Source organism: Gobius niger, assembly GCF_951799975.1.
Source record: "Gobius niger genome assembly, chromosome: 1".
Lineage (NCBI taxonomy): Eukaryota > Metazoa > Chordata > Actinopteri > Gobiiformes > Gobiidae > Gobius > Gobius niger.
In genome coordinates this window covers 75056431-75081332 of record NC_136852.1, presented here as the reverse complement: position 1 = coordinate 75081332, position 24902 = coordinate 75056431, and the positions used below count along the sequence as shown (strand labels likewise).

The window sequence follows — 24902 nt, the reverse complement described above, 5'->3', positions numbered from 1 at the left end:
ATGACCCTGATTATAACCCGGTCGCTCTCCTCACAGAGCTACATGAGCGGTTTAGCTAATCTTATAGCCTATACTATATATACTATATATACTATACATACGTTTCACTTCCATACGGACGTGAAAGAGGAGAACTGAGCCAGGTGTTGGTTTCGTTCAGCCGGCGCCCCCTGCTGCCCACTGCCTACACACACACACACACACATCCACACACACACACACACACACACACACACACACACACACACACACACTGGGCCTTATGATTTCCATATGGAGCTTGTTATTGTTTTTACTATCTCCATTACTTCATAAGCCGGGTCTGGGTTTCCCTCCGCGCCCTGTGTTTCCTGTCCTGTCAGGTGGGGGGGGGGGAGAATGTGGGGGGGGCAGTGGGGGTAGGTGGGGGGGGGGGGGGGGGGGGTTGGGGAAAGGCCACAGGACGCATTTGGCTCATGGTTTTCATATATATACACACTAGTATACACTGATCTGCCTGGGGTTTCAGAACATTCTCTGTTACTGGATTCCTTTAACCTCTTAACTCCCACCTGAACAGAGCACATTTTCTCCAGTTTGGCTTTACCCCAATCCAAAAGCTTCTGGAAAAAAGGTGTAAAAATAGCAACAAAACTGAGTTGATGAAAAAGTGGCAAAAATGTCACAAAAATGTCACAAGAAATTGACAAAAAAATGATGAAAAAAGGACAAAAATGTGACAAAAAAATGGAAAAAAAATGATTAAAAAATGGACGAAAAAATGACAAAAATGTGACAAAAATGTGACAAAAAATGACAAAAATGTGACAAAAAAAAATACAAAAATTTGATAAAAAATTGACAAAAAAAATATAAAAAATTGACAAAAAAATGACTAAAAAGTGACAAAAATGAGTTGAATACCCAACAAAAAAATGATGAAAAAAGGACAAAAAATGGATAGAAAATTGACAAAAAAATGACAAAAAAATGACAAAAAAATGACAAAAATTTGACAAAAAATTGATAAAAATTGGACAAAAAAACTACAAAAATGTGACAAAAAACGACAAAAATTTGATAAAAAATTGACGAAAATATGGCAAAAATGTGACAAAATGTGACAAAAAAAATTACAAAAATTGACAAAAAAATGACCAAAAAAATTACAAAAATGTGACCAAAACAAAAAATAATTGATAAAAATGTGACAAAAAAATGACAAAAATTTGATAAAAAATTGACAAAAAAATTGACAAAAAAATGACAAAAAAGTTACAAAAATGAGTTGAATACCCAACAAAAACATGATGGAAAAAAACTGTGATGACGTGATGAAAAAGATCCTCTCGGTTCAGGCGGGAGTTCAGAGGTCAAGGCGAGACGCTGCATGTGACGATGTTCGAGGTAAAAAGATAATCACATATAAAGATTCTCAAACTGTGTGAACCTGAGGCGGACCGAAGTGTCCCAGGACACGGCCGCCCGGGGAATGAGCAGGTCCTGGCGCTGAGTCCGGGGCAGGAGGAGTTTCAGGAATGATCTACAGACAGATCTCTCCGAGGCTGATGAGGTCAGGCTGTCTCTGGATGGACTTTGACATCATGTTCTTCTCTGTCCCCGTGTCCCCAGGACCTCGCGGGCCCCCGGGCCTCCCAGGAGACAGGGGGTTCCCAGGTCCTCCCGGCCCCCCTGGAGCACCGGCCCCCGTCAGCGCGCGGATCCCAGAGCCCGACTGTAAGTTCATCACGGTTTCCTCTTCACACAGCTCATTTGAAAGCTAAGACCTACAAGATTCACCTACCTGGAGCTTGTACTCGTATATTCGGGATCGGCAAGTACTCAAGTCAAAGTACTCGTATCTGATTTAGAAAACGTGGGATCAGTGGATCAAACTAAATGAAAGAGTAACTGCATCGGGAGAGTTGCTGAAAATTAGGATTTTTTTAAATTCATTTTTTTGTTGGGTTTTCAACTCATTTATATAACTTTTTTGTCACATTTGTGTCATTTTTCCGTCAATTTTTGTATCACATTTTTATCAAATTTTTTGTCATTTTTTTGTCATTTTTTTAAATAAAATTTTAGTCATTGTTTTGCTACATTTTGGTCATTTTTTTGTCACATTTTTATCACATTTTTTGTAATTTTTTGTCATTTTTTGTCAATTTTTTATAACATTTTTATCATTGTTTTGTCACATTTTGGTCATTTTTGTGGTCAAATTTTTATCACATTTTTGTCACATTTTTGTAATTTTTTATCATTTTTTTTGGTAATTTTTTGTCAATTTTTTATCAATTTTTTGTCCATTTTTTTCATTTTTTGTCCATTTTTTATCGATTTTTTTCATTTTTTTCCCTTTTTTTTTTTCATTTTTTTTTATAACATTTTGGTCATTTTTATTATCACATTTTTATCACATTTTTGTCACTTTTTTATCACATTTTCGTCATTTTTTTCACCTTTTTTTCACCTTTTTTTCACCTTTTTTTCATTTTTTCGTCATTTTTTTTATAACATTTTTGTCATTTTTTTGTCACATTTCCATCATTGTTTTCGTCTCAGTTTTGTTGCTATTTTCACAGCTTTCTTCCAGAAGCTTTTGGATTGGGGTAAAGCCAAACTGGAGAGAATGTGCTCGGTTCAGGTGGGAGTTAAGGGGTTAAACAAACTACAGAGCTCATGTTGAGAAACAAACAAAAGAAGTCGATCATCCCATAGTATAATGTTTCAATCTCAAACTTAAAAGCAAAAACATTTCTCAACAAAATGCGAGTGGACACAACAGTCTCAGCTGTCGTATCGCAGCTAAAGAACTAAACACTGACCAGCTTTTATATCAGGATCGTCTCTGTCTGTTTGTGTTTTCAATAAAGTCTTTCAAACTTGAGCGCACATTTCTCACTGATGACATCACTCCAGAGATCACTATAGTAACCAGTGCCGTCGTCATGGCAGTGGTTCTATGGCTCTCGGTCGTAGAGTCCGGGTTAGACGCAGGCGCGAAACAGGCGCAGGCGTCGCTCCAGCCCGCGGCCCCGCCCACATCCCGGCGAGGTCGCGGGCCCATCGCCCCGCCCCCACACAGGGGCGGAGCCATCGGACAAAAAATGGACCTTTATGTCCATTTTTTTAGGGTTAGGGTTACGGTTAATCCTAACCCTCTTTTTGTACATTTTTTTTTCGTCTCTTTTTGTCAATTTTTTATATTTTTTTGTCATTTTTGGTCATTTTTTTGTCATTTTTTTAAATAAAATTTTAGTCATTGTTTTGCTACATTTTTATCACATTTTTGTCACATTTTTGTAATTTTTTAGTAATTCATCAAATTGTTTTGTCATTTTTTGTCAATTTTTTATTCATTTTTTTTCATTTTTTTCAATTTTTTTTTCTTTTTTTCGTCATTTTTTTATAACATTTTGGTCATTTTTTTGGTCACATTTTTATCACATTTTTGTCACATTTTTTTTAATCTTTTGTCACTGTTTTGTCACATTTTTATCACATTTTTGTCACATTTTTGTAATTTTTTAGTAATTTTTATCAATTTTTTTTGTCATTTTTTGTCAATTTTGTATTAATTTTTTGTCATTTTTTTCAAAAAAAAATTCGTCATTTTTTTATAACATTTTTGTCATTGTTTTGGTCAAATTTTTATCAACCCTTTTTTTTTTACATTTTTTGTACATTTTTTTCTAAATTTTTTCATTTTTTCGTCATTTTTTAATAACATTTTAGTCATTGTTTTGCTACATTTTGGTCATTTTTTTGGTCAAATTTTTATCAATTTTTTTTGGTCATTTTTTGTCATTTTTTTGTCATTTTTTGTCAATTTTTTATCAAATTTTCGTGATTTTTTTCACATTTTTTTCATTTTTTTTTCATTTTTTTTGTCACATTTTGGTCATTTTTATTGTCATTCTTTTGTCACATTTCCATCATTGTTTTCGTCTCAGTTTTGTTGCTATTTTCACAGCTTTCTTCCAGAAGCTTTTGGATTGGGGTAAAGCCAAACTGGAGAAAATGTGCTCGGTTCAGGTGGGAGTTAAGGGGTTAAAGTGAAATCAGATCCTCCGTGGTCTTTCTCACAGTGTCTTCTCATCAGGACTGTTTCCCTCACACGTTTCAGGAGCTCCGGGTCGTTCTGCTCCTCCAGATCTCCAAACACACGCTGAGTTTCACTCGTTTATGATCCAGAATCGTAATTGTTAGACTTTTATTTGGTTTCCTCTGTGCATGACTAACTGGAGTGAAACATCTGGGCGTGTCCCTGGACCTCCTGCTCGGTGCTGGTGATGTAGCTCCTGGCAGAAGCAGACCAGGACCTGCAGACAAAGCACAGGGTGTTTCCAAAACCTCACGTCATGGGCCTGGTGACGTCAGCCTGGAGAACACAGAGAACAACCTCAGATGGAGAACAGAGAGATCAGGCTCAGATGGAGAACAAAGAGAACAACCTCAGATGGAGAACAAAAACAGACGAAAACAATGATAGAAATGGGACAAAAAAGTGATGAAAAATTGATGAAAAAGTGGCAAAAATGTCACAAGAAATTAACAAAAATGTGACAAAAAAATGACCAAAATGGGACAAAACAAATGACAAAAATGTGACAAAAAATACAAAAAATTGACAAAAAAAAGAACAAAAAAGGACAAAAAAAGACAAAAAAATGATACAAAATGAACAAAAAATTACAAAAAAATTACCAATAAATGACAAAAATTTGACAAAATTTGACTTTTTTTTTTTTTACAAAAATATGATAAAAATGTGACAAAATTACAAAAAAATGACAAAAAATTACTAAAATGTGACAAAAAATTGACACAAAATTGACAAAAAATTGATTAAAAATTGACAAAAAATTACAAAAAATGGACCAAAAAAGGACAAAAAAATGACAAAAATGTAAAAAAAAAAAATAGAAAAATTTGATAAAAAATTGACAAAAAAACGACGAAAATTTAAAAAAAAATTGAAGAAAAAATTCCGAAAATGCGACAAAATGTGACAAAAAATTTACAAAAAAATGATACAAATTTGACCAAAAAAGTTACATAAATGAGTTGAATACTGGAAAAAAAATCTGATGGCGTGAGGAAAAAGATCCTCTCGGTTCAGGCGGGAGTTAAGAGGTTAAGGTGAGACGCTGCATGTGACGATGTTCGAGATCAGCCTCAGATGGAGATGAAGAAAACAATGATGGAAATGTGACAAAAAAGAGACGAAAAATGGATGAAAAAGTGGCAAAAATGTCACAAGAAATTGAAAAAAAATGGACGAAAAAATGTCAAAAATGTGACAAAATGTGATAAAAATTTGACCAAAAAAATGATTTAAAAAAATGGACGAAAAAATGACAAAAAAATTATTAAAAAATGACATAAAAATGACAAAAATGTGATAAAAATGTGACCAAAAAATGACAAAAAATTGATGAAAAAATTGATGAAAAAATGACAAAGATTTGACAAAAAAATGACCAAAAAAATGACCAAAAAAATTTATAAAAAATTAACAAAAAAATGACAAGAAAGTGACAAAAATGAGTTGAATACCCAACAAAAAAATGACGGAAACAAAATCTGTTAACATGAGGAAAAAGCTCCTCTCGGTTCAGGCGGGAGTTCAGAGGTTAACCCCCTCCTGACCTGAAGTCTAACGGCTGTAAAGCGGCTAAAGAGCCACAAAAACTTACCAGAAAATCAGCAACAGCAGAATAAAAAAGCTTCAAAATCAGACGACTAAAGAGTGAGGAAGAAGCAACAGAAAATCTAAGAGAAAACCTACGAAAACACGACAAAAATGTGTCAAAAAAAAGCGGTGACATGAAAAGTTCAGATCAGTTTTGAAGGCCTTAGCTTTCAAATGAGGCGTCACACTGGCTGGGGGGGGGGCAGGATGGTCCCGTTCCTCCTCGCTGCAGCGGCTTCCTTCACCAAACACACTCTGTTTACCCGACTTTCAAGTGCCCCTCAGGAGGTCGGGCAGGAGGTCGGGCAGGGGGGGGCAGGGGGGGGGCAGGGGGGGGCAGAGGAGGGTCCTGGGGTGACGGGTAAACCGGGAAACTGGACCCAGACATCTTTACTTCAGCACGTTTTGTCTCTTTGGGTTTTTCCGTTTCACGCCTGAACTTCACTATGCTTTTTTCTGTACTGAGGATCAAGAGCCCCCGCTGAGCTCATGTCTGTGTCGATGCTGCCCCCTGGAGGCTGTTACTGGTTAATACAAACTGAAGAGTGTGATTTATAAAAGCTTTATTAACCTCTTAACTCCCACCTGAACCGAGCACATTTTCTCCAGTTTGGCTTTACCCCAATCCAAAAGCTTCTTGGGGAAAAAAGCACCAAAACAGCCACAAAAATGAGAAGAAAACAAGGATGTGAACGCAACAGAAATGTGACAAAAATTCATCAAAAATGTGACAAAAATTCAACAAAAAAGTGACAAAAATTTATCAAAAATTCAACAAAAAAGTGACAAAAATTTATCAAAAATTCATCAAAAATGTGACAAAAATTCATCAAAAATTCAACAAAAATTCAACAAAAAAGTGACAAAAATTTATCAAAAAATCATCAAAAAAGTGACAAAAATTTATCAAAAATTCAACAAAAATGTGACAAAAATTAATCAAAAATTCATCAAAAATTCAACCAAAATGTGACAAAAATTCAACAAAAAAGTGACAAAAATTTATCAAAAATTTTTGTCAAAAATGTGACAAAAATTCATCAAAAATTCATCAAAAATTCAACAAAAATGCGACAAAAATTCATCAAAAAAAGTGACAAAAATTCGACAAAAATGCGACAAAAATTCATCAAAAAAGTGACAAAAATTCATCAAAAATGTGACAAAAATTCTTCAAAAATTCATCAAAAATGTGACAAAAATTCATCAAAAATTCGACAAAAATGTGACAAAAATGCGACAAAAATTCATCAAAAATTCATCAAAAATTCATCAAAAAAGTGACAAAAATTCATCAAAAAAGTGACAAAAATTCATCAAAAATGTGACAAAAATTCAACAAAAAAGTGACAAAAATTTATCAAAAATTCAACTAAAACTCAACAAAAAAATAAAAAAAAACTCAACAAAAAAGTGACCAAAATTGAAAAAAAAAAGAACATTATAAAAGGTGACTCAACACAGCAACAACGCGAGGAAAAAGATCAGTCTTGTGGGTCTTAGCTTTCAAATGAGGTGCTACACAGGCCTATATAATAACCTAAGAGGTTTAGTCGGGGGGTAAGAGGTTAAAGGTGTTGACCTCATGTTTGTTCACATCCTGTTGTTTTAAACTGAAACTCTAAAGCCGTCGCTGAGACACTGACACATGACGACATTACTGTTTTGTGTCCAGCTCGAGGGAAAGACCCGTTCTTCTCCAACACGTTCCTGGACTCCAGAGCGGCCCCTGTGCCCGGCCCCCAGGGTCCTCCGGGGCCAGTGGGTGAGTGTGCATGACGTGTCCGTGTCCTACAGACGGTTTCATAAACTGTGACTCAGCGTTATCTCAGGAGGAAGATCAGCCTCGTCTAGTGTTTAAAGAATAGAAACCAGGCGTTAAAGTGTGTCTAAACTCCAATGCTTTTCAATGGGGGCCTAGTGGCGATATGGAGGTACTACAGCAATGGCCCCCAGTGTCATGGTCATAAAGCAGAGCGGTCAGCGCCCATTTTTTCCGATACCGGTGCTTCAACGATACTTGGTTTCCGGTGCCGATACTTAATTATTTTTCATTTCGAACCATAAAACTGATGAATAATGTTAATTTATTCTCTTCCTTGCATTTAATTTCTTTTACATTTGTATTAGTTGTTTGAGATAAAACTTCCTTTAACAACAGGTGGAAAAAAACTTTCCACGTTTCTTATTTTTTTCCCCATTTTTAACAATTTAAAGGAAAAATGTCCCCGTCTTACATTTTTCTTCAAAATTTCCCCCAATTTTTTTGTGTTTTTTTTCTCTCTCCCAATTTTCCCCCTTTTTTCCTAATTTTCCCCAAATTTTCCCCGCCATTTTTTTTCTTCAATTTTTTCCCCACGTTATTTCCCTTTTTGATATTTTTGATTCCCCAAATTCTCCCCACTATTTGCTTTTTTTTTTTTTTACTTAGTACTTTTTTACTCTAGCAGTGAGTGCTCTCGCCTCACAGCTAGAAGGTCCCGGGTTCGATTCCCACCTGGACGGGGCCTTTCTGTGTGGAGTTTGCATGTTCTCCCCGTGTCTGTGTAGGTTTCCTCCGGTTTCCCCTACCACTAAAAACATGTACAATAGATTCCCCTCTGGGGCCAGGACTCCCCTGAAAAAGAGATTCTTAATCTCAGTGGGACCATCCTGGTTAAATAAAGGTCAATAAATAAATAAAACTTGTCTTTCACTTTTTTTTTCTTTTAAATTTGTATAACCAACAGCATAAGAAACTTGAATATAAAGATTTTGTATTTCTTTTCGGTTCCTGCTTTCGATACTTTTATTTTTCCGATACCGCAGTACGGTATCGGAAAAACCTTTTCGACACCGTCCTGGCATCGTTTAACGGTACCAGCCCGAGCCATTGGTTCATCCCAGACGGAGCCCCCACAGTCTCGTTTCCCTCCACACTAGAACCTCATGAATAAAATCTCACTTGCTTCTCGTTGTGGTCCCTGTGAGTGAAACGTTGTGTGATCCACAGGTCCTCCAGGGCCCCGGGGACCCCTGGGACCTCCTGGAACCCCCGGACAGAGCGTGAGTTTCTGAACGTTCCCAGTGACGGCTCCGTCACGTTTGATTCTCACCTTGTTCTTTGCTCAGGGTAAAGCTGGAGCTGCAGGGGCCCCGGGGCCCGTGGGGCCAAAGGGAGAGCGCGGGGAGAGAGTGAGTACGACACATGATGGCCTCAGGTGTCTGTGATCATGTCTAACTCCTGCTGCTCTTACAGGGAGCTCTGGGTCCTGCTGGGGAGAGGGGCCCCAGGGGGGAGTCGGTAAGAATCTGATCATGTCCAGTGTTTCAAGTGAGGTTCTGCTCAGTATGAAGAGTGAAGGTCCCGTCACAAAGCCCTGAGGGACTCCTTACACAGCAGTGTTAGGCTCAGTGTAAAGAGTGAAGGTCCCGTCACAAAGCCCTGAGGGACTCCATACACAGCAGTGTTAGGCTCAGTGTAAAGAGTGAAGGTCCCGTCACAAAGCCCTGAGGGACTCCTTACACAGCAGTGTTAGGCTCAGTGTAAAGAGTGAAGGTCCCGTCACAAAGCCCTGAGGGACTCCATACACAGCAGTGTTAGGCTCAGTATGAAGAGTGAAGGGCCCGTCACAAAGCCCTGAGGGACTCCATACACAGCAGTGTTAGGCTCAGTGTAAAGAGTGAAGGGCCCGTCACAAAGCCCTGAGGGACTCCTTACACAGCAGTGTTAGGCTCAGTGTAAAGAGTGAAGGACCCGTCACAAAGCCCTGAGGGACCCCTTACACAGCAGTGTTAGGCTCAGTGTAAAGAGTGAAGGTCCCGTCACAAAGCCCTGAGGGACTCCATACACAGCAGTGTTAGGCTCAGTGTGAAGAGTGAAGGACCCGTCACAAAGCCCTGAGGGACTCCATACACAGCAGTGTTAGGCTCAGTGTAAAGAGTGAAGGTCCCGTCACAAAGCCCTGAGGGACTCCTTACACAGCAGTGTTAGGCTCAGTGTGAAGAGTGAAGGTCCCGTCACAAAGCCCTGAGGGACTCCTTACACAGCAGTGTTAGGCTCAGTGTGAAGAGTGAAGGTCCCGTCACAAAGCCCTGAGGGACTCCTTACACAGCAGTGTTAGGCTCAGTGTAAAGAGTGAAGGACCCGTCACAAAGCCCTGAGGGACTCCATACACAGCAGTGTTAGGCTCAGTGTAAAGAGTGAAGGACCCGTCACAAAGCCCTGAGGGACTCCATACACAGCAGTGTTAGGCTAATCTGAGCACATACTTTCTTTCTTTCTTTCTTTCTTTCTTTCTTTCTTTCTTTCTTTCTTTCTTTCTTTCTTTCTTTCTTTCTTTCTTTCTTTCTTTCTTTCTTTCTTTCTTTCTTTCTTTCTTTCTTTCTTTCTTTCTTTCTTTCTTTCTTTCTTTCACGACCACACCCATGTTATGGAGCACAAATTCACGAAACCAAAGTAATTACAATCATTTCAACAGAAGAAGAACCTTTTTCAAAAAGGAACCAAATTTACTGATTTGATTAAAAAATGACAAAAAATTGATTAAAAAAATGACAAAAAAATTGACAAAAAAATGACAAAAAATTGATTAAAAAATGACAAAAAATGTATTTAAAAAATGACAAAAAAAGACAAAAAATTGATTAAAAAATGACAAAAAATGTATTTAAAAAATGACAAAAAAAGACAAAAAATTGATTAAAAAATGACAAAAATGTAACAAAAATTTGACAAAAAATGACAAAAAAATTGATTAAAAAAATGACAAAAATGTGACAAAAATGGAAAAAAAATGGCAAAAATGTGACAAAAAAATGACAAAAAATGACCAAAAATTGACAAAAAAATGACAAAAAAATGACAAAAAATTGATTAAAAAATGACAAAAAATTTATTTAAGAAATGAGAAAAAAAGACAAAAAATGGATTGAAAAATGACAAAAATGTAACAAAAATTTGACAAAAATTTGACAAAAATGACAAAAATTTGGTTAAAAAAATGACGAAAAAATGACAAAATGTGACAAAAAATGACAAAAATTTGATTAAAAAAATGACAAAAATGTGACAAAAATGGAAAAAAAAATGGCAAAAATGTGACAAAAAAATGACCAAAAATGACCAAAAATTGACAAAAAAATGACAAAAAAATGACAAAAAAAAACCTGCTGACGTGAGGAAAAAGCTCAAATATATCGGCCACTACTTTTGCCAGTCGATTGTTTCCGGTTCTTAAATCACAGATGGCGTCTGTGGGAGACGTTCTCACACAAAACATACTTTTCTAATTCAAACACGGTTTTAAATTCCACATAAACATCACAGGACGACACAGTGACACATTCTCCTCATTTCTGTATAAACTGGTCCTTCAGGGCTCGTTCCACTTCGAGTTTCAGCCACTTAACCTAAAACGTTAAGCTGATGCTAACATGTGGTTCTCCCTCCGTCCTCAGGGAGCGCCGGGTCCTAAGGGAGAGCCTGGAGAGAAGGGTTCACCGGTAAGACCAGAACACATGAACATCTGTGAACCTGCAGAAACATGAACCTAATCCTCAACCTTTGCTTTACCTCCTGCTCATTATTCAAGAGCAATCTCAATGTAAGAGGCTTTCATATCCACTGCTCCTCTGACCCCGTGAGCCCCGGGGTCAGAGGAGCCGTCCCGTGTCCCGTGTCCCATGTCACGTGTCCCGTGTTTGTGTAAATGTCATTGTGATTGTGGTAATGCTCATGTGTGTTTTGGGGGTGTGCCCTGTCCTGCTCTCCTTCAGCTCTCTCTTTGGCACATACATTTGACAAGCTTTAAAAACAGATACTGATCCTTAAGACGATACAAGCTTTCATTTTGTCATGGGGGGGGGGGGGGTGTTCTGCTTTAAAGAGGGGGTGTTCTGCTTTTGTCAGCCCCACAGCACCAGTCTATATCCCACTACAATGATGACAAACCTTCTGCTGGTCTGTAAATGCAGTAAATTAGAATAACTGCCTTGTATAAAATGTCTCTCTCAAAATGGCTGCAGTGAATGTCTTGAAATCGGCCTCTGTCTCTTTAAGAACCTCTTAACTCCCACCTGAACCGAGCACATTTTCTCCAGTTTGGCTTTACCCCAATCCAAAAGCTTCTGGAAAAAAGCTGTGAAAATGGCAACAAAACTGAGACGAAAACAATGATGGAAATGTGACAAAAAAGTGACGATTTTTTTTTGAAAAAGTGGCAAAAATGACCAAAAAAAATACAAAAATTTGACCAAAATTTGACCCAAAAAAAATTTGACAAAAAAATGAAAAAAAATGTGACAAAAAAATTTACAAAAATTTGACAAAAAAAAAAAAAGACAAAAAATGTGACAAAAAAATTCAAAAATTTGATAAAAAATTGACGAAAAATGAAAAAAAAAATTACAAAAAAATGACAAAAATTTGACAAAAAAATTTGATAAAAAAAATTGACGAAAAATGAAAAGAAATGTGACAAAAAATTACAAAACTGTGATAAAAATTTGACAAAAAAAAAAAAATGACAAAAAAATGTGACAAAAAATGTGACAAAAATGTGATTAAAAATTTACGAAAAAATGACAAAAAAGTTACAAAAATGAGTTGAATACCCAACAAAAAAATGATGGAAAAAAAAATCTGTTGACGTGAGGAAAAAGCTCCTCTCGGTTCAGGTGGGAGTTAAGGGGTCACGAACCTCTGAGCCTTTAGACACGCCCCCTCCACACGCTGTCTGTGGCATCAGTGGGGAGGGGGGTTCTGCTGAGGAGCAGTGGTTGGTTACTCGGCTGGTGACCAAAGCTCGGAGGCGTCTCCAGGAGGTGGGGGCGTTCCTAGGAGGACTCAGGCAAACCTATCCCTAAAATGGCCGCCATCAGAGCTTTTACAGATTACTCAGAAATACGTGAATGTGCCAAGGCAACACTTCAGCCATGTTTTTAAAGAGGGAGTGACAGAATAACATGATGGAAAGATGGAAAAAGTCCATTTTGCAGAATACCCCCCCTTTAAGATCTGGATCAAAGCCCTGATACAAAGTGTGTCTGCCAAAGAGCCCATGTGTCCCTTATCTGTGTCCGCCCTGGTGCTGGTTCTGGTTCTGGTGCTGGTTCTGGTGCTGGTTCTGGTTCTGGTTCTGGTTCTGGTTCTGGTTCTGGTTCTGGTGCTGGTGCTGGTTCTGGTTCTGGTACCGGTGCTGGTGTCTCTGGGCCGGGTGTCCGGAGTGGAGTGGATACAGCTACATTTACTTCTCCAATAACTGCGCATGAGTCTGATGATGATGATGATGATGATGTTCACTAACTGTGAGATGTTCCTGCATGTTCCTCTGTCTAACCCGCTCTGTTCACTGTAGTGTTGGTCTGTTTGAATGTACGGTTTATTTAACAGTGTTAATACTTAACCAGGATAAGGATAACGAGCCCATTCACCGCTGGTCTGTGACGACTCCTCTTGTGATGGTTTGAAGTCGTTTAACCAGAGAGTCTGTGGGATAAAAACAAAAAAAACAAAAAAAAGACAAAAAATTGACAAAAAATTGACAAAAAATTGACAAAAAATTGACAAAAAATTTACCAAAAAAATGACAAAAATGTGACAAAAATGTGACAAAAAAAATGACAAAAAAATGACAAAAAAATGACAAAAAAATGACAAAAAAATGACAAAAAAATGACAAAAAAATGACGAAAAATAACAAAAAATTGACAAAAAATTGACAAAAAATGACAAAAAATGACAAAAAAAATGACAAAAAAAAAATGACAAAAAACGGACTAAAAATTGACAAAAATGTGACAAAAAATGACAAAAAAATTGACAAAAAAATGACAAAAAATTGATAAAAAGTGACCAAAAAATGACCAAAAAAATGACGAAAAATTGACAAAAAAATGACAAAAAATGACAAAAAAAATGACAAAAAAATGACAAAAAAATGACGAAAATGACAAAAAATTGATTACAAGAATGACAAAAATGTGACAAAAATGTGACAAAAATGTGACAAAAATGTGACAAAAAATGACAAAAAATGACAAAAAATTGACAAAAAAATGACGAAAAATGACAAAAAAATGACCAAAAAAAATTCATTTTTTGTTTAGATGCTAGTTTAACTTAAATGTTAAACTAGCATCTAAGTTTAGGTTTAGATGCTAGTTTAACATTTACTACAGATCAGATCAAATATAAGTTCTTTTAAATGATTCTACTGACACAGACATGTATATGGTTAGTCTGGCGTTATCAGTGCCTCAGGTGCTCTGTGGAGCGGGTCACACTGTTTTTAATGCAGGCTAGCTGATACCATAGACATGCACTAGCCTTGCATTAGCCTAGCGCCACGAAGCTCTTCAAACATAAGAACTGCAACACTCTGGATAACGAGGAAATGAGGCCCTGTGTCAAACATCCTGAAACATCCCTTTAAGTTCAAGAACCTGCTCCTGTATGACACGTGTTTATGTTGTATGTTTGCAGCATGTTCTTAGGCGGCTCATTTATTTCAGACCCAGATAATTCCCATATACTATAGTCACCTGGCCGGCCATAGAGCACAGAATTGCGTCATCTGCATGAATGGAGCTTTGTTTTAGGTTATCACCAATAGAGTTAATATACTTTGTAAATAAAAGTGGTCCTAAAACTGACCCTTGAGGCACACCCTTCTGAAGACATAGACATTCAGACTGGTATAGCCTTCAGCAACAACCGCCTGGGCTCCATCTGTGAGATCATTTCTAAACCAATGTCTTGCATTTAAATCAAAGCCAAAGAGATCAAGACGTTCTAACAAAACACAATGATCTACAGAATCAAACGCCTTTGACAAGTCCATAAAAAGAGCAACACATTCCTCATTCTCATCTAAAGCAAGAGAAATATCACTTATAACCTTAGTTACTGCTGTTCTGGTGCTGTGCCCTGGTCTGAAGCCGGACTGACGGGGACTTAAGGCGAGACACTGCAGGTGAACAGGGAAAAAATGTATATTTACAGATATCAATTTGAAACTGTTGCTGTCGATCAGTGGCATAAATGTGAGAAACACATACATGGCAAGTTTTCTGTCATTTTATTTTTTCATATAAGAACAAGGTGTTTTATGCCGAAAAATGCCCCAAATTTCCCATCTTTTCGGCGATGAAATCTGAATAATGGACAGAGCTACATTCAAATTTATTGTTTCATTTTATTGATGAATGAGTTACCAAGACTTTCTCTGAGGGGATTCAGGATTTCTTGTTTAGTTTTAAAATAAGCTGTTTTTTAGTGGAACATTTTGTAAAAAATAAATTTTTGCCTCATTTTTTGACATTCAAAACTCAATAAATGGGGCTTAAGGGATTAAATAATAAAAAATCCCTCTGAAAAAATCTTCCAAATATTGTTGAAAATGTGAAGTCTTTAGGTCCGACTGACGTGGACATAGTGTCGCCACAATGACAGAAACATGTGTTTTGAGAAAAAGGCCCTTGAAATTGCATTCTCCCATATAAGTCTATGGGGGAACATTGAATCAGCGCAATATTTAAACATGTTATTGTGAAGATTAGGCATGTTTTCTGTTTCCGGGTGAAAGCTTGTATGTTCAGAGACAGATTTGGCCCAAAACCTGAAAACTGAAAAAAATGAGTTTTGCCTGTAGTGTCTCCTCTTAATAATGAATATTTAGTGAGATAAGCGCCAACTTGAGAACTAATAACAGCTTCTCCAGTATCTTTCTGGAGGGACTGGTTGTGGTTCTGCTGAGAAGTCTCTGAAGATCATGTTGGTGAATGTGGCCTTTATACTTATAGAATATACAGCGTCCACGGCTGTGTAGAGTCTGTTGTAGATCTGCTGTGTAGAGTCTGTTGTCGAGCTGCTGTGTAGAGTCTGTTGTAGATCTGCTACTGTATATAGAGTCTGTTGTCGAGCTGCTGAACATGGCATGAGCCTCAGAGAGAATGACCCCGTCTGTAATCGCATGGGACTCAAACATGTGAATGCCTCTGACCCCTGTAATGACCAGTGTGACCAGTGTATGTGGACGATGCTGTGACTGGACTTAACCCTCTTGCCTGTGCCTGCTCACCGCTGTATCTATGTTCACAGGGCGACGGCATACACCAGATCAGAGAGGCGCTGAAGATCTTAGCCGAGAGGGTTTTAATCCTCGAGACTATGATCGGTATCCATGGTGAGTGAGAGCAAAGGCAGGCGGCTTTAGGGCACAGGCAGGGCACAGACCCTCGGGGCTTCAGTCCTCAGTCTCGGCCCGGGACTGACCGGTCCGACCGTTTAGACTGAGGGCTAGTGGGTCCAAGACCGGCCCCTGGACTCGGGGGCCGAGCGGTCCAGGCTGGCCGGGTCTTGAGTGGTCTGTGTGTGTGTGTAGGACGTTAGCCTGCAGATGATCCAGGAGCTGCAGGCAGACCTGGAGCTTCTGGCTCGCAGGGTGACGCTGCTGGAGGCCATCATCTGGCCAGGTAACACGGACACGCCCACACTGTCCACGGACACGCCCACACTGTCCACGGACACACCCACACTGTCCACGGACACACCCACACTGTCCACACGCACCAGGTAACATGGACACACCCACACTGTCCACGGACACACCCACACTGTCCACACGCACCAGGTAACATGGACACACCCACACTGTCCACGGACACACCCCACACTGTCCACATGCAGCAGGTAACAGGGCCGGACTGGGACTGAAAACCAGCCCTGGACTCTGGTCAGTCCGGCCCAAATCAGCGTAAATGTGACACTTCCACAAATACACATGTGAACCTCTGACCCCCCGCCTTCACCCAGAGCATTTTCTCCAGTTCGGCTTTGCCCAAATCTAAAGGCTTCTTGACTGGAGAGCGACACTGTAACGCCTCATTTGAAAGATAAAGTCTGGAAAAGTGACGGGAACTTTTCGTCACGTTGTCGCTGCATTTTTGTCATGTTTTTGTGGCTTTTTGTCGTGTTTTCGTCTCTTGTTTTTTCTGTTTTTTTTCATGTTGTTGTTTTTTCATGGCTTTTTTCACTGCTTTGTCGTCACGTTTTCCTCACATTTTGTTGCTTTTCCAGCACAGTTTTTGTTGGGTATTCAACTCATTTTTTTTAACTTTTTTGTCATTTTTTGTCACATTTTTGTCATTTTTTTATCATTGTTTTTTATCATTTTTTTGTCATTTTTTTCTCAAATTTTTTCCATTTTTTTGTCATTTTTTATCACATTTTTATCACATTTTTATAAAAAAAATTGTCATTTTTTGTCACATTTTTATCACATTTTTTTGTCATTTTTTATCACATTTTTGTCCTTTTTTTGTCCTTTTTTTGTCCTTTATTTGTCTTTTTTTGTCATTTTTTTGTCATTTTTTTGTCCTTTATTTGTCTTTTTTTGTCCTTTTTTTGTCCTTTATTTGTCTTTTTTTGTCCTTTTTTTGTCCTTTATTTGTCTTTTTTTGTCATTTTTTTGTCATTTTTTTGTCATTTTTTTGTCATTTTTTTGTCATTTTTTGTCACATTTTTATCACATTTTTTTGTCATTTTTTGTCATTTTTTTTAATCATTTTTTTGTCTTTTTTTTGTCATTTTTTTTGTCATTTTTTTGTCATTTTTTGTCATTTTTTTGTCATTTTTTGTCTTTTTTTGTCTTTTTTTGTCATTTTTTGGTCACATTTTTGTCACACTTTTTGTCATTTTTTCTCAAATTTTTGTCATTTTTTTGGTCATTTTTTGTCAATTTCTTGTGACATTTTTGTGACATTTTTGCCACTTTTTTTTTTTTTTCCAGCACAGTTTTTGGATGCTTTTCTTTTAAGCTTTTAGATTTGGGTAAAGCTCGGTCACGCCCGGGGGTAAGGGTATAAGGTAAAGTGAGAGGCGGGACCGGTGGCCCTAGAGCCAGTGGCCCCTCTGTGCTCTTCCAGAATACAGGACATATGGCCGGTCCGCCCCTGCCAGGTAACACAGACACACCCACACTGTCCACGGACACACCCACACTGTCCACACGCACCAGGTAACATGGACACACCCACACTGTCCACGGACACACCCCACACTGTCCACATGCAGCAGGTAACAGGGCCGGACTGGGACTGAAAACCAGCCCTGGACTCTGGTCAGTCCGGCCCAAATCAGCGTAAATGTGACACTTCCACAAATACACATGTGAACCTCTGACCCCCCGCCTTCACCCAGAGCATTTTCTCCAGTTCGGCTTTGCCCAAATCTAAAGGCTTCTTGACTGGAGAGCGACACTGTAACGCCTCATTTGAAAGATAAAGTCTGGAAAAGTGACGGGAACTTTTCGTCACGTTGTCGCTGCATTTTTGTCATGTTTTTGTGGCTTTTTGTCGTGTTTTCGTCTCTTGTTTTTTCTGTTTTTTTTCATGTTATTGTTGTTTTTTCATCGCTTTTTTCACTGCTTTGTCGTCACGTTTTCCTCACATTTTGTTGCTTTTCCAGCACAGTTTTTGTTGGGTATTCAACTCATTTTTTTTAACTTTTTTGTCATTTTTTGTCACATTTTTGTCATTTTTTTATCATTGTTTTTTATCATTTTTTTGTCATTTTTTTCTCAAATTTTTTCCATTTTTTTGTCATTTTTTATCACATTTTTATCACATTTTTATAAAAAAAAATTGTCATTTTTTGTCACATTTTTATCACATTTTTTTGTCATTTTTTATCACATTTTTGTCCTTTTTTTGTCCTTTTTTTGTCCTTTATTTGTCTTTTTTTGTCATTTTTTTGTCATTTTTTTGTCCTTTATTTGTCTTTTTTTGTCCTTTTTTTGTCCTTTATTTGTCTTTTTTTGTCCTTTTTTTGTCCTTTATTTGTCTTTTTTTGTCATTTTTTTGTCATTTTTTTGTCATTTTTTTGTCATTTTTTTGTCATTTTTTGTCACATTTTTATCACATTTTTTTGTCATTTTTTGTCATTTTTTTTAATCATTTTTTTGTCTTTTTTTTGTCATTTTTTTTGTCATTTTTTTGTCATTTTTTGTCATTTTTTTGTCATTTTTTGTCTTTTTTTGTCTTTTTTTGTCATTTTTTGGTCACATTTTTGTCACACTTTTTGTCATTTTTTCTCAAATTTTTGTCATTTTTTTGGTCATTTTTTGTCAATTTCTTGTGACATTTTTGTGACATTTTTGCCACTTTTTTTTTTTTTTCCAGCACAGTTTTTGGATGCTTTTCTTTTAAGCTTTTAGATTTGGGTAAAGCTCGGTCACGCCCGGGGGTAAGGGTATAAGGTAAAGTGAGAGGCGGGACCGGTGGCCCTAGAGCCAGTGGCCCCTCTGTGCTCTTCCAGAATACAGGACATATGGCCGGTCCGCCCCTGCCAGGTAACACAGACACACCCACACTGTCCACGGACACACCCACACTGTCCACACGCACCAGGTAACATGGACACACCCACACTGTCCACGGACACACCCCACACTGTCCACATGCAGCAGGTAACAGGGCCGGACTGGGACTGAAAACCAGCCCTGGACTCTGGTCAGTCCGGCCCAAATCAGCGTAAATGCGACACTTCCACAAATACACATGTGAACCTCTGACCCCCCGCCTTCACCCAGAGCATTTTCTCCAGTTCGGCTTTGCCCAAATCTAAAGGCTTCTTGACTGGAGAGCGACACTGTAACGCCTCATTTGAAAGATAAAGTCTGGAAAAGTGACGGGAACTTTTCGTCACGTTGTCGCTGCATTTTTGTCATGTTTTTGTGGCTTTTTGTCGTGTTTTCGTCTCTTGTTTTTTCTGTTTTTTTTCATGTTGTTGTTTTTTCATGGCTTTTTTCACTGCTTTGTCGTCACGTTTTCCTCACATTTTGTTGCTTTTCCAGCACAGTTTTTGTTGGGTATTCAACTCATTTTTTTTAACTTTTTTGTCATTTTTTGTCACATTTTTGTCATTTTTTTATCATTGTTTTTTATCATTTTTTTGTCATTTTTTTCTCAAATTTTTTCCATTTTTTTGTCATTTTTTATCACATTTTTATCACATTTTTATAAAAAAAAATTGTCATTTTTTGTCACATTTTTATCACATTTTTTTGTCATTTTTTATCACATTTTTGTCCTTTTTTTGTCCTTTTTTTGTCCTTTATTTGTCTTTTTTTGTCATTTTTTTGTCATTTTTTTGTCCTTTATTTGTCTTTTTTTGTCCTTTTTTTGTCCTTTATTTGTCTTTTTTTGTCCTTTTTTTGTCCTTTATTTGTCTTTTTTTGTCATTTTTTTGTCATTTTTTTGTCATTTTTTTGTCATTTTTTTGTCATTTTTTGTCACATTTTTATCACATTTTTTTGTCATTTTTTGTCATTTTTTTTAATCATTTTTTTGTCTTTTTTTTGTCATTTTTTTTTGTCATTTTTTTGTCATTTTTTGTCATTTTTTTGTCATTTTTTGTCTTTTTTTGTCTTTTTTTGTCATTTTTTGGTCACATTTTTGTCACACTTTTTGTCATTTTTTCTCAAATTTTTGTCATTTTTTTGGTCATTTTTTGTCAATTTCTTGTGACATTTTTGTGACATTTTTGCCACTTTTTTTTTTTTTTCCAGCACAGTTTTTGGATGCTTTTCTTTTAAGCTTTTAGATTTGGGTAAAGCTCGGTCACGCCCGGGGGTAAGGGTATAAGGTAAAGTGAGAGGCGGGACCGGTGGCCCTAGAGCCAGTGGCCCCTCTGTGCTCTTCCAGAATACAGGACATATGGCCGGTCCGCCCCTGCCAGGTAACACAGACACACCCACACTGTCCACGGACACACCCACACTGTCCACACGCACCAGGTAACATGGACACACCCACACTGTCCACGGACACACCCCACACTGTCCACATGCAGCAGGTAACAGGGCCGGACTGGGACTGAAAACCAGCCCTGGACTCTGGTCAGTCCGGCCCAAATCAGCGTAAATGTGACACTTCCACAAATACACATGTGAACCTCTGACCCCCCGCCTTCACCCAGAGCATTTTCTCCAGTTCGGCTTTGCCCAAATCTAAAGGCTTCTTGACTGGAGAGCGACACTGTAACGCCTCATTTGAAAGATAAAGTCTGGAAAAGTGACGGGAACTTTTCGTCACGTTGTCGCTGCATTTTTGTCATGTTTTTGTGGCTTTTTGTCGTGTTTTCGTCTCTTGTTTTTTCTGTTTTTTTTCATGTTGTTGTTTTTTCATGGCTTTTTTCACTGCTTTGTCGTCACGTTTTCCTCACATTTTGTTGCTTTTCCAGCACAGTTTTTGTTGGGTATTCAACTCATTTTTTTTAACTTTTTTGTCATTTTTTGTCACATTTTTGTCATTTTTTTATCATTGTTTTTTATCATTTTTTTGTCATTTTTTTCTCAAATTTTTTCCATTTTTTTGTCATTTTTTATCACATTTTTATCACATTTTTATAAAAAAAAATTGTCATTTTTTGTCACATTTTTATCACATTTTTTTGTCATTTTTTATCACATTTTTGTCCTTTTTTTGTCCTTTTTTTGTCCTTTATTTGTCTTTTTTTGTCATTTTTTTGTCATTTTTTTGTCCTTTATTTGTCTTTTTTTGTCCTTTTTTTGTCCTTTATTTGTCTTTTTTTGTCCTTTTTTTGTCCTTTATTTGTCTTTTTTTGTCATTTTTTTGTCATTTTTTTGTCATTTTTTTGTCATTTTTTTGTCATTTTTTGTCACATTTTTATCACATTTTTTTGTCATTTTTTGTCATTTTTTTTAATCATTTTTTTGTCTTTTTTTTGTCATTTTTTTTGTCATTTTTTTGTCATTTTTTGTCATTTTTTTGTCATTTTTTGTCTTTTTTTGTCTTTTTTTGTCATTTTTTGGTCACATTTTTGTCACACTTTTTGTCATTTTTTCTCAAATTTTTGTCATTTTTTTGGTCATTTTTTGTCAATTTCTTGTGACATTTTTGTGACATTTTTGCCACTTTTTTTTTTTTTTCCAGCACAGTTTTTGGATGCTTTTCTTTTAAGCTTTTAGATTTGGGTAAAGCTCGGTCACGCCCGGGGGTAAGGGTATAAGGTAAAGTGAGAGGCGGGACCGGTGGCCCTAGAGCCAGTGGCCCCTCTGTGCTCTTCCAGAATACAGGACATATGGCCGGTCCGCCCCTGCCAGGTAACACAGACACACCCACACTGTCCACGGACACGCCCACACTGTCCACACGCACCAGGAAACACCCACACTGTCCACATCCACCAGGAAACACCCACACTGTCCACACGCACCAGGTAACAGGGGCGGGACTGAAAACCAGCCCTGGACTCTGGTCAGCCCGGCCCAAATCAGCGTAAATGCGACACTTCCACAAATACATATATTAACCTCTGACCCCCCGCCTAAACCCAGAGCATTTTCTCCAGTTCAGCTTCACCCAAATCTAAAAGCTTCTTGACTGGAGAGCGACACTGTGACGCCTCATTTGAAAGATACAATCTAGAAAAGTGACGGTAGCTTTTTGTCACGTTGTCGCTGCATTTTTGTCATGTTTTTGTGGCTTTTTTGTGGCTTTTTGTCGTGTTTTCGTCTCTTGTTTTTCTGTTTTTTTTCATGTTATTGTTGTTTTTTCATCGCTTTTTTCACTGCTTTGTCGTCACGTTTTCCTCACATTTTGTTGCTTTTCCAGCACAGTTTTTGTTGGGTATTCAACTCATTTTTTAAAAAACTTTTTTTGTCATTTTTTATCACATTTTTGCCATTTTTTGTCATTTTTTCTAATTTTTTTCAAAAAAAATTCTAATTTTTTTGTCATTTTTTTGTCACATTTTTGTCACATTTTTGTCATTTTTTTGTCACATTTTTGTCATTTTTTAGTCATTTTTTTGTCTTTTTTTGTCTTTTTTTTCTCAAATTTTTGTCTTTTTTTTGTCTTTTTTTGTCATTTTTTTGTCATTTTTTTGTCATTTTTTTTGTCTTTTTTGTCTTTTTTTTGTCATTTTTTTGGTCATTTTTTGTCATTTTTTTGTCTTTTTTTGTCACATTTTTGTCATTTTTTAGTCATTTTTTTGTCTTTTTTTTTATTTTATTTTTTTGTCTTTTTTGTGTCATTTTTTTGTCGTTTTTTTTGTCTTTTTTTGACATTTTTTTGTCATTTTTTGTCATTTTTTTGTCATTTTTTTGTCATTTTTTTGTCACATTTTTGTCATTTTTTAGTCATTTTTTTGTCTTTTTTTGTCTTTTTTTTCTCAAATTTTTGTCTTTTTTTTGTCTTTTTTTGTCATTTTTTTGTCATTTTTTTGTCATTTTTTTTGTCTTTTTTGTCTTTTTTTTGTCATTTTTTTGGTCATTTTTTGTCATTTTTTTGTCTTTTTTTGTCACATTTTTGTCTTTTTTTTGTCTTTTTTTTTTGTCATTTTTTGTCATTTTTTTGTCATTTTTTTGTCTTTTTTGTCTTTTTTTGTCATTTTTTTTGTCATTTTTTGTCATTTTTTTGTCTTTTTTTGTCATTTTTTTTGTCTTTTTTGTCTTTTTTTTGTCATTTTTTTTGTCATTTTTTTGTCATTTTTTGTCATTTTTTTGTCACATTTTTTGTCATTTTTTTGTCACATTTTTTGTCATTTTTTTGTCATTTTTTGTCTTTTTTTTTTGTCATTTTTTGTCATTTTTTTCTCGAATTTTTGTCATTTTTTCGACCATTTTTGCCACTTTTTTTTTTTTTTCCAGCACAGTTTTTGGATGCTTTTCTTTTAAGCTTTTAGATTTGGGTAAAGCTCGGTTTCGCCCGGGGATGAGGGTGAGGTAAAGTGAGAGGCGGGACCGGTGGCCCTAGAGCCGGTGGCCCTTCTGTGCTCTTCCAGAATACAGGACATATGGCCGGTCCACCCCTGCCAGGTAACACAGACACACCCACACTGTCCACATGCAGCAGGAAACACCCACACTGTCCACATCCACCAGGAAACACAGACACACCCACACTGTCCACATGCAGCAGGAAACACGGACACACCCACACTGTCCACATGCAGCAGGAAACACGGACACACCCACACTGTCCACATGCAGCAGGAAACACAGACACACCCACACTGTCCACATGCAGCAGGAAACACGGACACACCCACACTGTCCACATGCAGCAGGAAACACAGACACACCCACACTGTCCACATGCAGCAGGAAACACAGACACACCCACACTGTCCACATGCAGCAGGAAACACGGACACACCCACTCTGTCCACATGCAGCAGGAAACACGGACACACCCACACTGTCCACATCCACCAGGAAACACAGAAACACCCACACTGTCCATCCACCAGGTAACACGGACACTGTCTCATTTCTGAAAGTGAGTCCGATCCAGAGGTTTTCATCGTCGTGCCACACTCGCCGTACTTTACCTATCCTTTACCATTCACTGGAACAGAAACATAACGCTCGCTCTGTATCCGGATATCTTTTTTTTTATTGCAAAGTCAATTGACAATGTATCGTAATCAAAAAAAGGCAATACAAATGACGGCTGTGCATGAAAAATAAAATAAACAAAATCATCAGGGCATCAGCTCATATATACAGATCATTTTTCATAGTTTTAAGGCACTTTTACATTCTAGAATTTGAAGAGTCTTATATAAGGACAAAAGGAACGAAATTGGGATTTACATTCAGAAATCTACATCTATGTCAATAAAATGTACTCAGAAATATCAAATTATTATACATACATTCTGTCTTTTTGTCTTTCGTAAATACTCCAAATTTGACACAATTGTAATCCAACATGGGGACATTGTTCATGGTTTTATTCATGGTTTTAAAGTGCACTTCTTTCATGTTTGTATCCGTGACTCTGAACACGACCCCCACCTCGCCCTCACCCCCCCCCCCCCCTCCCTCTCTCTCCGCAGAGCCTGATCTGGGGTCTGGTGACGGGGCGTTCGGGACAGCGCTCCCTAACTTCTACAGAGACAAGCGTTCAGGGGCCCGACCGCAGCGCCTGACCCGGGGGGGGGGGGCGGGGGGGGGGGGGGACTAGAGCAGCCTTTGAACTGAGAACCAGCCTGGGGGAGTGAGGCTTTCAGGGACTTTTGGGGGAACCTCGCCTGTCGCCTGGTCAGACACACGGCCCTGTGATCGTTTTCTGCAGGGAAAGTCAGTCTGGTGCTGCCTGGTGATCGGAGAGGGCGGCCATTTTGGGTCTTTGGTTACAGGCTGTGTGTTAAAAAAGCCCTTAAAGCAGGGGTAGGCAACGTCCAAATCCGGCCCTCCAGCACTGAACCCTC

The 24902-nt window shown here is 37.6% G+C and overlaps 1 protein-coding gene across 1 annotated transcript in view; it reads left to right on the top strand.

Annotated features, from left to right (window-relative positions):
- Positions 1-24620, top strand: part of emid1 (EMI domain containing 1) — a gene marked incomplete at both ends in the record, with an annotated part of 36427 nt that extends 11807 nt beyond the window's left edge. Inside the window, 9 exons of the mRNA XM_079578566.1 lie at positions 1612-1716; positions 7356-7445; positions 8673-8725; positions 8792-8854; positions 8919-8963; positions 11120-11164; positions 16045-16135; positions 23503-23936; positions 24528-24620. Of these exons, the coding sequence (XP_079434692.1) occupies positions 1612-1716; positions 7356-7445; positions 8673-8725; positions 8792-8854; positions 8919-8963; positions 11120-11164; positions 16045-16135; positions 23503-23936; positions 24528-24620 (1019 nt within the window). The remainder of the gene's footprint in view (positions 1-1611; positions 1717-7355; positions 7446-8672; positions 8726-8791; positions 8855-8918; positions 8964-11119; positions 11165-16044; positions 16136-23502; positions 23937-24527) is intronic.
- Positions 24621-24902: the final 282 nt, after the last annotated feature.